Raw genomic sequence first — 14,834 nt, 5'->3', positions numbered from 1 at the left:
TCTATAGTACACCTTACTTTATAATCCAGCTGTAGCCATAATTTATGGCTACAGTGACATGTGACTTCTATGAGTTAAATTTTCATTGTTTTCATTAAATTGTCAAAGAAATATTAGTGAGCATGGTATTTCTACTAGGAAACAGTGTAAACTAATGGCATTAGAAGAAAAGACCATTATAATGGTGGGAAAGTACTTACTTAATTGTAAGAAAATATAGTATTAACAAATAAACATTACCAGAGAGAGAGAGAGAGGATGAGGATAACTTTAGAGATTTAGTGAAAGCGCTTGTAAGCACTCATTCTGCTACAGTTTCCAGCACTGAAGAAGTTGCATATATAAGTAGGTATTATGGCTGCTTTCGATTACTAGTAAGTTAAACATTAAACACTAAGTTAAAGAGAAATTTTATACATGTAACTTATATTACCAAAGCTTCCAATTTATGGGAGACCAATGTGCACTATATGCATTCTAGTGTGACAATACTTAAAAGAAAAAAAAAAGTGTTGTTGTGCAACCTATTAGCCCCTGAGAGGCTGATACAACCCTCAAACTATTCACAGTTTGTGAGTCTGATTTTAGAATATTAAGATTTTGAGCTTTAATGATTTATCACTATATAAATAGTTTGGTGCCTGACTGCTTTTTGATAACACTTTTTTTTTTTTTTTTTTTTTTTGCATATATGCAGTCCAGAAGCATTTATTGAAATATAATGAATTCAAGAATGTTTTTGATATTACTCAGTTTACTTAACTTGATGAAACTTTAAGTATTTGGATGAACCTATCAACTACAATACCTATGGATAGTAATACTATAGGCAAGTGAGCATTTACTTCCCTCCACTTTTAAAATCATTCTCATAAGTTTAATCATTGTTCAATAAATTACATTAGCACTTTCTTTTAATTGATTTTGGATTTTATCATGTTATCTTCTAATACAGTTTCTCCTTTTGTATGTAATTTTCATTGGAATACTACATTAAAAATAAAGATATAAAAATGAGTATTAAATTTTCTTGAAAGCAGAAATATAAACAAAATATTAGAACTCACTTTGGAAGAAGAATGTGAACTGTTCCTACAGGAAGGATTTCCATTGATTTTCCCCAGAATTTAGTTTTTATCCTCATATCTATAAAGCAGAAAAAAAAAAAAAAGAGAAATCATAGAATACTAGCAGGATAAGTGAAGCTTGTTTTGGAGAAAACAGTCCTTTCTTTGTTTTCAGTTTTATAAAATTAAATCCAATTTTCATAGTGATACTAGCTGGGAAAGTAGCAATTTTGATATATGCATGGTTTTCAACTGAAAAAACAAAAAAACAAAAAAAAAAACAATAGTCTAAGAGTCACAAGGGCAATCAAACAGGGAAAAAAATTTCACGAACAAATGGTTAAAAGTGACTTTGTATAGTGATGAAATTCCTAATGAGTGAGATAAAGATGTACCCTTAATGTAGTTTTGGAGCGATGCTTTGAATGGGAAAGTGAATGGTTTGATTGATTTGATTTTGATTTTATTGGTGCAAAAACGACTACGGTTATACTGTGCCAAGAAAGTGAATGGTGAAAGTGAACAAATTATACACCAAGGTGTCAGATCAAGTTCAATTTCTTGTAAGTTTATGGCAGTGTAATTCAGAGATCAGTTAAAATCAAAAAACTTTACAGGACATACTGGGGTGGTGTGGAGTTAATAGGTGACTCACAGTCATGTTGCAGGTTTGCAAATATAATTATAAATTATTTAAATTACATGGTACTCTACTATAAGAAACTATAAAGATATTATTTACAGGCCGACCTGGCTAACCGGGTAGGTAAAGTGCCTACCTGGCAACCCAAAGGTCGCGGGTTCGAATCCCGCCTCGGGCTTGGATCAAAGTACTGCAAAAACCTTGGGAGGTGCATTATGGCCACAAAAGCCGATGCGCCAACAACTACCAAAAAAAAAAAAAAAAAATATTATTTACACAAGTAAACATGCCAACGTGGCACATGAAATAATGTAAATTTGTGTTGTTGGTGAAGCTGGTTGCAATCATTATGCAACTAAGTGTGAAGATCTGCATTTAATGATATTTCCATGCATGTCATCAGAGCCACAGTTTGGCTGGGTTGCAAGAACTGAAATGCTTTCAGTTTCTGTTTTGGGCTGATGTGCTTAGCTGAATTTGAATTAAACTCTATTTTTGGCCTGAGGGTGGAACTTACACAGGAAATGTAAGTTGATCTGGAAATGTAGCCTATAACAATGAGTTTAGCAAGTTATTGTAATAGAATGTACAAAAATAAATGAAACTTTTTTTTTTTTTATGTGAAAAGTGTCTCCCCTCTCATGTTATATTTAAGTTTGTATATTCCATGTTAAATACATTTTGTTCATATAACAGAAATCACTTATTTATAATTTAAAATTTAATTCCTTGAGCAAAAATTAAAAATAAACCATTATTGAAATTTTTGCCAAATCAGGCTTCACATTCCTATAGTGCCAGTGAATCTGTTTCCTAATGATTATGGGATGAAATGTGTTTGTATTTAAAATAAAAAAGTAAAAAGGAAAAGAATTTAAAATAATTAAAAAAAAAAAAAGAAAAACTGAAAATCAATCACATAATTGCACTCAGTAGATTAAACTGTATTATGTAAAAACAGCAAAATATGTGGTATAAGCTTTTATCTTTAGGAGTTTAATTTGATAAATGAGTTTTGGGAGATGCATCTGGATGTTTTGGGTGGTTAACTAAGTGGGAAAAGGGGAGGGGGAAAAGCTTTCAAAAATAATAACTTTAAATTAAATTTTGAGATTTTATTGAATGAACAACTTTAAATAATGAATTGCTTTTAGTGTTAAATCATGGTACAAAGATCAATGTTAAAATATTTTAATATCAAGTAATCAAATAATATTCATTATAAAATATAAAAATTGCATATTTATAAATCATATTATCTATTTAGAAATATACATTTGTAAAAAAAAATTTTTTTTTTTTTTTTTTTACCTTGCCAGAAAATAAAGTTCCTAGACTCAGCATAACATGCAGATACTGGTGGATGATGACTGACCTAGTGGGACAAATAAAGTTTTTCTATTTCCAAAGAAAGTAAAGGCTTAAAACTTAAAAAAGTATTTTGTAAGTTTCAAGAATTAATATTTCTAAAATAGTAAAAAATTATACACAAAGTATAAAAGTGCTGTTCACTTTATTTTCTTTAGTACAGAAGTTTTTTCACTTATTATAGTGCCTATATGTGATTGGTCATTTACAGAGATACTTTAATTAAATATGAGTAAGTACTTGCATTACTGTAACTGCTGATTTTGGAGGATTTCAGAAAAATTAAAGTCTGATAAAAATTTGTGGCATTCTGCAGATTCAAATATGCAACATGTAGAATTCTTCACATGGATACATTGACCACCTACCAGGTTATCATAAGCCCAGCCTATAGACAGACAGAAAGTGTAAACCAGGCATATTTTATGCATTATCTATTTTTACCTAATAGGAGAACAATCATGAAGATTCCTTCAATAGAAATATTATCAACAATGCAAAATGCCTTTAGCATTGCAGATTTGTGATGAATTAAATAAATCCGATACCTAAGAAACCACAAAATGTACAAACATGTAGAGCATAAAACAATAAATTTACTGAACCACATGAGCAAAATCTTACTTAAAATAATATGCAACAGAATTTATGCAAAGTGGATGATTCAAATGGAAATACCCAATTTGGATTTCAGACAGGGTTGGAATGAGAGAAGCTACTTTTGTACTTTCCCAAATTGCTGAGAAGGCATACTGAAATGAATGTGCTTTACAGACTATGAGAAGTCACTTGACAAAATCAGACATGGCAAACTAATTAAGTGAAATTTTATATAACATAGGACTTGACTCCAGAGTTATTATAATAATAAAGGATGCCAATTTGAATCAGAGATCAGATGAATCAGAGATTTGAATCATTGGTCCTTGACGTTGCCACAGACATTCTCTCAGATATGCCAGACAAGCTGTACTTGCTACCTGGGAGTCTAAAACGCTGATGGAACTGATATTCGGGTGACACTCAAGTCAAGTGGACCCAATTTTGGCAAAGTCCGGACAGTCTGTGATCGCCAAATCCTCTGCTTGCACCTTCGCGATGGTGGGACTGTTAGTAATCCTGGGTATAACCTCCATGCACAAGTATATGGTGGGTGACCAGCCAGGTGTGAACCAACATAAGCAGGGGGCGAGGTGTGGTGCCCACACCACATGCAGGAATGCCACCTCTCTATGTTACCAGACAGTGCTAGGTGGTAGATGACTCTCATCAACTGGTGTAATACCAACACTTTGCTTATTGGAGGTTTGAAGTGGTGGAACCCATGTTTAGTCACTAGAGCTAAGTTCCGGTCAACCCTTCCCCATCTCTTCCATCATGCAGTATGATTGATGACTTTTGAGGTTATGATGAACATCATAGCGAGATCCAATATTCCTTACATTTCGAGGGTACAGCTCTAAAATGGTGTTCGCAGGCCTGCTGCTAGTTAGAACACCGGACCGGACCGAACCTATTGGTAACTCTCTAGGAGGCTTCTGGATCAGCTAGTGTATAATCTTGCTACCTTTACTCTGCCAGATAGTGACTGGAGGGAGTCCGAGTAGTGTGTATGCGGGGGGCATTGTAGAGGCCACATTATGCCAAGGATCTGGGTATATTATTACCATGTGTACGCCATATCCAAAAATTTCAAAAGTGGGTGGGACGTGCTGTACTTCTACAGCACGTCCCACCCCTTTTTCTTACCATTGAATACACCATAAATTGTCAAACTAATAGAGCAAGCTTATCTGCGAAAAGATCTAAACCTCCCAAACACTTCCTAATTCATTTCACAAATATACGTAGTTTCAATTCTAATCTCAACGATGTCCATTTCCACTTGCAGTCGGCCAAACCCCATGTACTTTTTCTGACAGAATCTCAGTTATCGGTTGATTCAACTACTGCTCATCTCAGATACCCAAATTATTTGCTGTATGATTCCTTTCGCCTCAAAGGTGGTACTTGTGCATATGTCCATTCTGATATTCCCTGTCAAAGACTTGGCAATTTGGAATCTCCTCTCTTTGATCTTCTCTGGCTGAAAATCTCTCTACCTCATTGTGTCAAATTCATCTGTTGTCTCTACTGTTCTCCCAACTCCACTAATCACTTGGAGCTCTTTGACTTCCTCTATTTGCAACTTGACTTTCTCCAGTCCAACTTTCCTAACAGTGAGGTAATTTTCCTTGGTGATTTTAATGTTCACAACTCCAGCTGGCTTCCGTTTTTACTCACACCAACCCAGCTGGTCGAGATGCTGAGGCTTTTGCAATTACTAATCGCCTTGCACAGATTGTTCATTTACCTACAAGAATACCAGACAATCCTAATCATACAGCCAACATGCTTGATCTGTTTCTCGCAAACAACCCTTCTAAGTACACGGTCAAAGTGATAGGTCCTTTAGGCACTTCAGATTACAACTTGGTGATTGTCTCTTCTCCAATGGAGCCTTTATCTCATGGCTATTCCCAACCTCGTGTTGTTAGGCATTACAAGAATGCAAAATGGGATGACCTGCGAGATTTCTTTTCTTCTTTTCCTTGGTCGGATCACTGTTTCAAAACTTCAGATGTCAACGTTTGCTCAGATCGTGTCAGTGAAATTATTCTTGCAGGAATGGAATCCTTTATCCCACACTCCACTTTAAAATCTCGTCTTTTATCTAAACCTTGGTTTTCCAATAAATGTGCTAAGGCTGTTCAAGAGAAGAACGTTGTATATCGTAATTGGCTTGTTTCTAATTCTTCAGTTTCATTTTTTGCCTACACCAAAGCTCGCAACAATTGTAAAGCAGTTATTAATCAGTCCAAACTACAGTTTGAACAGGCTAAGAGTAGAAAAATTGCTTCTTGCCCTAATGGTAGCTAAGCATTCTAGTCTCTTGCTAAAGCTATTGGCCGCAACTTTTGCCCATCTCTGCTCCCACCTCTGTCCAAACCAGATGGTTCTGTTGTCACTTCAGCCAAGGATAAAGCTGACCTGCTAGCATCCCATTTTTCTTCCAACTCATGTATTAATGATCTTGGTAAAACACCTCCCACCATTCCCAACACACTCCATTCAATGCCTCCTGTGGTCTTCCGTCAAAAGGATGTCAGAAGGATTTTGAAGAATCTTGATGCTAAGAAAGCTCCAAGTCCCGATGGTATTTCTCCACTTGTTCTCAAAACCTGTGCTCCTGAACTTACTCCTGTTCTATGTCGCCTTTTTTCATTTTCTTATTCCAAAGGTGTTTTTCCTTTTGCTTGGAAATTTGCTCATATCCAGCCAGTTCCCAAAAATGGTGACAAATCTCTCCCATCCAATTATTGTCCCATTGCAATTACTTCTACTCTTTCTAAAGTAATGGAGAAATCAATTAACCACCAACTTTAAACTACCTAGAAACCTTCTCTGATCAACGATCGCCAGTATGGATTCCGTCTGTGTCGATCCACTGGTGATATTCTGGCTTATGTTACTCATTTATGGACTAATTCAATGGAAAGGTTCGGTGAAACACAAGTAGTTGCTCTTGAAATCTCAAAGGCTTTCGATCGTGTCTGGCATAAAGGTCTTCTAAACAAGCTTCCATCTTATGGTTTGCCAACTGTTTTTTGTAATTGGTTATCCAGTTTTCTCTCTGATCGCTCACTGAGGGTGATGGTAGATGGCTCTCTGTCTTCTAACTTCTCCACTAATGCCGGTGTCCCCCAAGGTTCAGTTCTTTCCCCCACTCTTTTCCTCTTGTATATTAATGACCTTCTTCCATTGACTGGAAATCCTATCCATACTTTTGCCGATGATGGCACATTGCATTCCACCTTCTATTTTGAGAAAACTTGCCCTGCTCAATCAGCTTCAACTTCTCGAAAATCTGCTACCAATTCCTTAAATGCCGATCTTCAGGTAATTCTCCAGTGGGGCAAAGACAACTTAGTTGATTTCACTCCTTCTAAAACTCAGTCTTGTCTTATATCTTGCAAAAAGGATTCTTCTGCTCCTATGCTTATCTTTGGTGACACTGATTTCTAGGCAAAATGATATATCTCTTTTGGGGATTACCCTGACTTCTAATCTCTCTCTTGGCACAAGTACATTACAAATATTGCTTCCTCTGCATCTAAAAAACTTGGTTTTCTCTTTAGCTCTCGGCGTTACTTTTCTTCCAAACAGCTGCTCACTCTGTATAAATAGCAAATATGCCCTACCATGGAATATTGTTCCCACATCTGGGGCAGTGCCCCCAAAACCTCTCTCAGGCTTCTAGATTCCATTCAGAAGAGGGCAGTTAGGTTAATTAATGACTCTTCTCTAACAGTCTCTCCACTCGCTGTCTCATAGACGTACTGTTTCTACTCCATGCCTCTTCTACAGATATTTCCACGAGCACTGTTCTTCTGAATTGGCTTCTATAATGCCCGCTCTCTCTTTCAAAACGGTCCGAGCACGTGCCGCCACCAGCCAACATCCATTTACTGTCCAACTTCAAACTCACAGAACCAACTTTTCATCTTCCTCGTTTATTCATTCAACTGCCGTTTTCTGGAACAACCTTTCTTCATACGTATTTCCTGAAAATTACAGTCTACAGAAGTTCAAGTCCATTGTCAACAAATATCTTCTTTCGTCTTCTCAACCTCCAACCCAAGCACGGTACTAAGTACTATAGGTTCTGCCAACTGGGCTAGCCAAGTGGGTAAAGTGCCTGCCTGGCAACCCAAGGGTCGCGGGTTCGAATCCCGCCTCGGGCTTGGATTAAAGTACTGCAAAAACCTTGGGAGGTGCACTATGGCCACAGAAGCCGATGCGTCACCAATTCTATACAATTTATATGCAGTAAAAACAATATAGGAAGCTCTGAATGAGATTAAAGAACACAACAAAATAAATAAAACAACAGTAAACAACCTGAGATATGCAGATGATATAGTTATTATGGCACCTTGCAAAGAGAAGTACTAGTAAATATAACAGAATCCAAAAACAAAGAAATGTGACTTACAATTAACATAAGACATCAAAAATTATGTGAATCAATAGAAAAAATAAAATTTTCCATCTTCTGCAGAAATGGAAATAGAGAAGAGGTCGACTTTTGCCAACCTAGGAAAGTTATTCTACTAGAAAAAAATCAAACTACAGAAATAACATTATGTATAGGGCAGACAACACACAGATAAGATCAATCAGGTGATAAAAATTCTGTGCAAGGGCAAACTGAACCTAGAATTAAGAATCAGGACTTTAAATGCTATGTTTGGCCTATATTACTATATGGAGGGGAATCTGGAGAATTAACAAAGAAACAACAAAAATATTGGAGCATTTGAAATGTAGTACCTATGGAGAATCATGAGAATTAAATGGACAAGCAAAGTTAGTAATGAGAGTTCTACAAATGATTTCTAAGCTAAGAAGACACACAGGTAAGTGGTATTCATAAAGAAGGTAATACAGAGAAGAAAATTGGAATATTACAGGTACACCATGAAAGAAAAATGATTCTTCAAGCTGTTTTCCTTCTGAATACTGATGGTTTTCGTGGCTTTCATTCATGAAATTTTGATGCATACTTTTGCTGATAACAGTAATTGTGCAACTTGTTTGAAACTTTACAGCTACCCAAATCATTTGTCCATCCCATATTTTTTGTAATGTAGCAAAAATGAAAAGTTCGACTGAAAATGATGCACTATTGAATTTTATATTCTACTGAAATCTTTAGTTTAATACACTTTAAACTAAATCATTGTAATATTATTTATAGTAAATGAAGCAGTATTTAATACAACAGTAAATAAAACAACAGTAAACAACCTGAAAAATGTTGAACATTTTTTTTATTATTGATCAGCTATGGTGTTCTATAATATTAAAAACTTTATATTTTTATTATTAGAGAACATTTATTATTACTATCATAGAATATATATTTTTTTTGGCCTCCATGTGAAAAAAAAAAAAAAAACAAGCTGAAAAGAATATACAAAAGTATTTAATTTTTCAAATATTCACCATTTTTTTTTTGATAATCTCTTTGGGGTAGAGGACAAACAGCTCAATCAACTTGAATGTTTCTAAAATTCAATCTTATATATATATATAAATAGAAATGCTTATGCATGCAATCGTGAAATTTATAATTAAAAGAGAAGATAATCTTGGAAACATTTCTGAAGAAGACTTCTTGTGCAGCAAACCAACGAGTGCCGATCCAATAATGAGTGATCAACGAGTGTGCATTTAGTCGATGATGATGATGAAGAATAAACATTCTTTAACATTTGTAAGTAGTAAATAATTTCTCTATTATTATAATTTGCTTGATTTTACAGGCAATGTTTTCATTTCTTTAAACAATGGATAAATCAATCATTATTTAAACATAAACTAATTAGCTAACTAATTTCACTATTGATAACATAACACCTATTTTTAACCTTATGTCTATGGGAAATAAATTCCAACTTTATGAGATTTTGCTTTACGAGCATGTGCTAGTAACGAATTAACTCATAAAGTCGAGAACTACCTATATTTTAATTACTATTAAAAGCAACACTTAAAACATTATGAATAGTAACATTTTTATTATTTATTAATGGGTGTGAAAAATACTTTTCTTTGTGTGTGTGTGTGTGGTTGTAGACTTTTCTAAAATGTGATGCTAATTCATATAAACGTTCATTATTCTACAATTAGGCCACAGCTTCATTCTGTACATAGCAGTGCAACTTGCTCAATGCTATGTACAGAATGAGGCTTCTGCCTTAAATTTACTTGAGCATAATGCATCATTTAACAATTTATTATTTTTCACTTATGTATTATTTGCAGTAAATGTCCAAATCTTTAAATCATTTGAATGCTTTTAGGTTATATTACACTTCCCATATCATTTGTCCATCCCATATATTTTGTAATGCAGCAAAAATGAAAAGTTCAACTGAAAATGGTGCACTACAGAATTTTAAATTCTACTGAAATCTTTAGTTTAATTTATTTTAAACTAAATCATGGTAATATTATTTGTAGTCAATGAAGCAGTATTTAATACTATAGATGCTGAACATTTTTTATATTATTGATCAGTTATGGTGTTCTATAATATTAAAAACTTTATTTTTTATTATCATAAAATAATTTTTTTTGGCCTGCATGTGAAAAAAAAACAAGCTGAAAAGAATGCAAAACTTTTAATATAAAAATATATATGCTACAAAAAAAAATTAAAATTAGTAAACAGTTTTTATTTATATTATAAAAAGGTAATAATATTTGAAACTTTCTAGTGAGAACCTTATTATTGCACTGTGCTGCACTTACACTTATCAGTACTAGATGTGACTGATAAACCATAAAGCAAATTTATCTTAAATAAAAAAAAATATCTTTTTTATAGTATAAACTGTTTGTGAGTGGCCATGTGCCAGTATGTTAGCATTCAATAGCATCAGCCAGCCAAAAAAAAGAAAAAAAAGAAAAAAGAATGACATCTCCCATTTTACTATTCATCCCTCCAATAGTTTGCCTAGTTCTTCCTTGAATTTATTTAAACTATCAACTTCCACAACAACAGATGGAAGTTTGTTCCAACAATCAACCACCCATTGGCTAAAGGCAAACGTCCACACATCTATTCTAAAACTGTCCTTCCTGAATTTGAATTTTGCCCCCCTCATGTGTGTATTCTCAGCAAGTGGAACAATGCTATTAATTCAGCATACTCAATCCATTCAGGGCTTTAAACACTTCAATTAGATCACCTTGCAGTACCTAGTCTCCAGATGTTGCAATTTGCAGAACTAAAGCCTTCCTAGGTAAGAGCACCTTTTTGTTCTCTTTGCCAGTCTGATTGTCCTTCTCTGCACCCTTTCTAGAAGCTCCACATCCTTCCTAAAATGAGGCCCCTAGACCTGTATGCACTACACAAGCTGTGGCCTGACCATTGCCTTATACAATGGGATAATCACTTCCTCATCCCTGCTAGCAAAATTTCTGTATATCTCTGACAAAACCTTGGCAGCCTGTCTGCATTGCTCACAGAACTTCATATCTGACTGTACAATTACCCCCTAGGTTTTTTTTTCATTTTCCACTAACCTGAGTGTAGTATTACACAGTTGGTACATTACTCTTGAGTTACTGCTACTCCATATGCAGTACTTTGCATTTAATGCTAAAATTCAATTTATATTTCTCAGCCCATCTGCCTAACTGTTCTATTATCTTGTTATTACTCTCACTAACCACCCTGCTTGTGCCTGTTTCTGTCCATGCCACTGGTTTGCCATCAATGTTACTACCACGCAGACGGCACCGTTTCACGGCTATTTGGCCCTTCTTCGGTGGGTGGGTACCCTAGTGATGTAATGATGGCAAAATGGTTATGAAATGTAATGATGGCAAAATGGTTATAAATGGTTATGATGTAATGATGGCAAAATGGTTATGAATGGTTGCAGCCCGAGACATAAGCCCATTAAGGGCTTATGCCTCAGGCTGCAAGAGAATTAGACTACGTACAAGTTAGTGCAAATGCATCATATTAGTACACAGCTAAACTCTGAATTAGCAAATTTTTGCAAAGGTGGCATCTGCTATGATGCCACCTTTGCAAAATTATTATTATTCATAACTAAGATTGAATATTCTTGTGCTTTCTGTTGCCAGTAAGTTTAATTATAAAGGCACATTTTATTATTGTATTCTAGTGTAAGACTAAATCTTACATATCTATATTTGTTAATATTTATATTGTATTCTAGTGTAAGACTACATTACCCCCAGGGGCTCATATCTGGTGAGTACGGGCTTGGCACATCCAGGGTCCTGAGCTGGATATCATCATTCTTCTCTTTCTTGGTAATTCCTTTCTACTTCTCTCTCTCTCTCTCTCTCTCAGGGTAATAAGGAATTTTTTTTTTTTTTTTTTTGGGCGGTGCAGCATAAGCCTCAGGCTTCCTTGCACCATATGGCTAATAATAATAATAATAATAATAATAATAATAATCTTACATATCTATATTTGTTAAAACCAGAATTATTTTCCATTAAAGTATTTGATAAGATATGAATTTCTGCATCAAAACTGAAAATGAATGGCAAAAATTTCTGTGGAATCTAAAAGAGAAACTCCAGTAGATATTTAATTTAAAGTCAAAAGATTATACAATTCAGAAGTTAAATTTACTGTAACTGTTGCAGTATGTATATTACACTACTTGCAATATTTGGGAGCTTGTATTTTTTGTTCTAACTGAATCTGAGAAACAAGAGTATTTAATACAAATATGCTAGTTAAAAATTAAATTACCTGTTCTGCAATAAACCTAAAGCCTTTATCTTCTCTTATACATTCATATGTTTCACCTAATAGGGGATTGAAAGGTTTATGACCAGCTCTATAATATGAGGCACTATAAAGAGATACAGCAAAAGCAGCTATGTATACCTAGGGAAAGAAATAAAAAAAGAAAAAAGAAAAACGGAATTTGAGAAAAAATATTTTGAATACATCAACTTAATATTAAATAGCATGACTGAACTAAATCAATCAAAATACTGAAAACCAGAAAGGTAATTGGATAATATGTATCTTAAAACATCTGGCTTGTTTCTTCATCCCTCTTCAATATTTATTTTGTTATCCACACCCACAATTAACCCGTCAGAATGCAGAATTTGGCTTGTGACATCATTAAGCAAGTATATAATTTCTGTATCCCAAATTCAAATGCATATAGCTTGTAACATGTGTGATTTTAAATATTTCCCATTCATTTTATTTTTTATCTTCTGGCTAACATTAGAGTGAAATTAGATCTCATGAGTTTAGATCTTAGATATTGCATCTGATATTAAATCTCTATAACTATACCATTATGCATGTGTAAAATATCACATGCATAATGGCAACAGATATTTTTGAAAACAATAACCTTCCTTACTTAAGCAATTGTGCTAGCTGATTTTTACATCTCACTTGCAGCTTTCATAACAACACAAGCACAATCCAATATAACACTTCTTTGTCTGTCTAAATTTTTAAGATGAAAGCAAGGTTACACACAGGTAAGTGTAAGTGTAAGCTAAGAAGACACACAGGTAAGTGATTCATAATATATGATTTTGCTCGATATACAAGGCTTTTCATAACAATCTTTTAGGATTGATTCAAGGCTTGGGAACAATGAAAACAGTTCATATATATATATATGACCAAGTCTGAATAGTTATGTGAACCATAACTTTCAAAATTCCATTGATTACCACTCTCTGTTGTCTTCCACTCAACCATCCCTTTATCCATTATAGCAGCTTACCCTTGATGCCATATCTCTCCAGTTTTTACAGCAGTCTTCCATGTGCAACAGTATCAAAAGCTTTCCTGAAATCCAAGTATATGATAACAAAATTATTTTTGGCATTCAGTTAACCTGGATCCCAAGTTAAATTAACAGGTCTGTAGTTATTTGTGTCACCTTTTGAACCTCCTTTGTGAATTGGTGATACATTTGCACACCTCCAGTCCATGGGGACCTCCCCTGAGTCCAAGGAAGCTCTCATAATTATGGCTAAGGGTTTGCTTACTTCCTTTGCTGCCTCCTTTAATATAACTGGATAGATCCCATCCACCCCAGGTGCCTTCCTTATCTTTAACTTCAACAATTTCTCCTCCACTGTGCTCTCAGTTATTACAAAATCACTTAGCTCCCTTTTAGCATTTGATAAACTTCTGGCACTCCACTCATTGAATAACTCCTCATGTATGAATGTAAATGCAAAATACTCATTCACTTTATCAGCTACCTGAGCATGATAATCAATGGTCAACCCATCTATGCTAAGTGGTCCAATCTGATTCATCCCTTTTTATTTCCAATGATTATTTTTTACCATTGGAAATACCATTGATGAAGGTATATCAGGTTTAATGTCCAAGTTTGCAGATGATACAAAGGTTGGCAGGGTTGTTAACGACAGTAATGACAGTATGCTACTCCAACTATATCTAGATAAGTTGGGAAAATGGGCTGAGAAGTGGCAACTGGAGTTTAACATTGACAAATGCAAAGTACTGCATATGGGTAGCAATAACCGAAGAGAAACGTACCAACTGTGTGGTACTACACTCAGGGAAGTGGAAAGTGAAAAAGACCTGGGGGTAATTGTGCAGCCAAATATGAAGTTTCCTGAGCAGTGCAGATGGGCTGCCAGTGCAGGTCATGGAGTCTTGTCAATGATATATAGGAATTTTGTTAGGAGGGACAGGGAGATGATAATCCCATTATATAAAGCAATGGTCAGGCCACACCTAGAGTACTGTGTACAGGTCTGGAGGTCTCATTTTAGGAAGGATGTAGAGTTGCTAAAACGAGTACAAAGAAGGGCAACAAGATTGGTGAGGGGAACAAAGGGGTGCCCTTACCAAGAAAGGCTTAAGTTCTGCAAATTGCAGCGCCTGGAAAGTAGGCACCTGCGAGGTGGTCTGATTGAGGTGTATAAGGCCTCGAATGGGTTGAGCAAGCTGAATGCTAATGGGATTCTTCCTCTTGCTCAGACTAGGCACCTGAGGGGTCACAGTTTCAAATTGAGGAAAGATAGTTGTAGAATAGATGTGCGGAAATTTGCCTTTAGCCAGTGGGTGGTTGATTGGTGGAACAGGCTTCCATCTTTTGTTGTGGAAGCTAATAGCCTAAATAAATTTAAGGCTGAGCTGG

At 35.0% G+C, this 14,834-nt stretch overlaps 1 protein-coding gene across 9 annotated transcripts in view; it reads right to left on the bottom strand.

Moving 5' to 3' along the window:
- LOC150075804 (oxysterol-binding protein-related protein 6-like) overlaps positions 1 to 14,834 on the bottom strand; it is a 401,843-nt gene that overhangs the window by 27,658 nt on the left and 359,351 nt on the right. For all 9 annotated transcript variants that reach the window (XM_090387959.1, XM_090387962.1, XM_090387957.1 and 6 more), the window contains 3 exons: positions 12,428 to 12,565; positions 3,022 to 3,085; positions 1,068 to 1,146 (listed from right to left, as the gene is read on the bottom strand). In XM_090387959.1, the coding sequence (XP_090244085.1) occupies positions 1,068 to 1,146; positions 3,022 to 3,085; positions 12,428 to 12,565 (281 nt within the window). The remainder of the gene's footprint in view (positions 1 to 1,067; positions 1,147 to 3,021; positions 3,086 to 12,427; positions 12,566 to 14,834) is intronic.

The sequence above is a fragment of the Mastigoproctus giganteus genome, chromosome 13 (assembly GCF_048544385.1).
Source record: "Mastigoproctus giganteus isolate SK-2022 chromosome 13, ASM4854438v1, whole genome shotgun sequence".
NCBI classification, from domain to species: domain Eukaryota; kingdom Metazoa; phylum Arthropoda; class Arachnida; order Uropygi; family Thelyphonidae; genus Mastigoproctus; species Mastigoproctus giganteus.
Note: the sequence above shows the minus strand (reverse complement) of the source record. Positions and strands in the feature narration are given on the sequence as shown.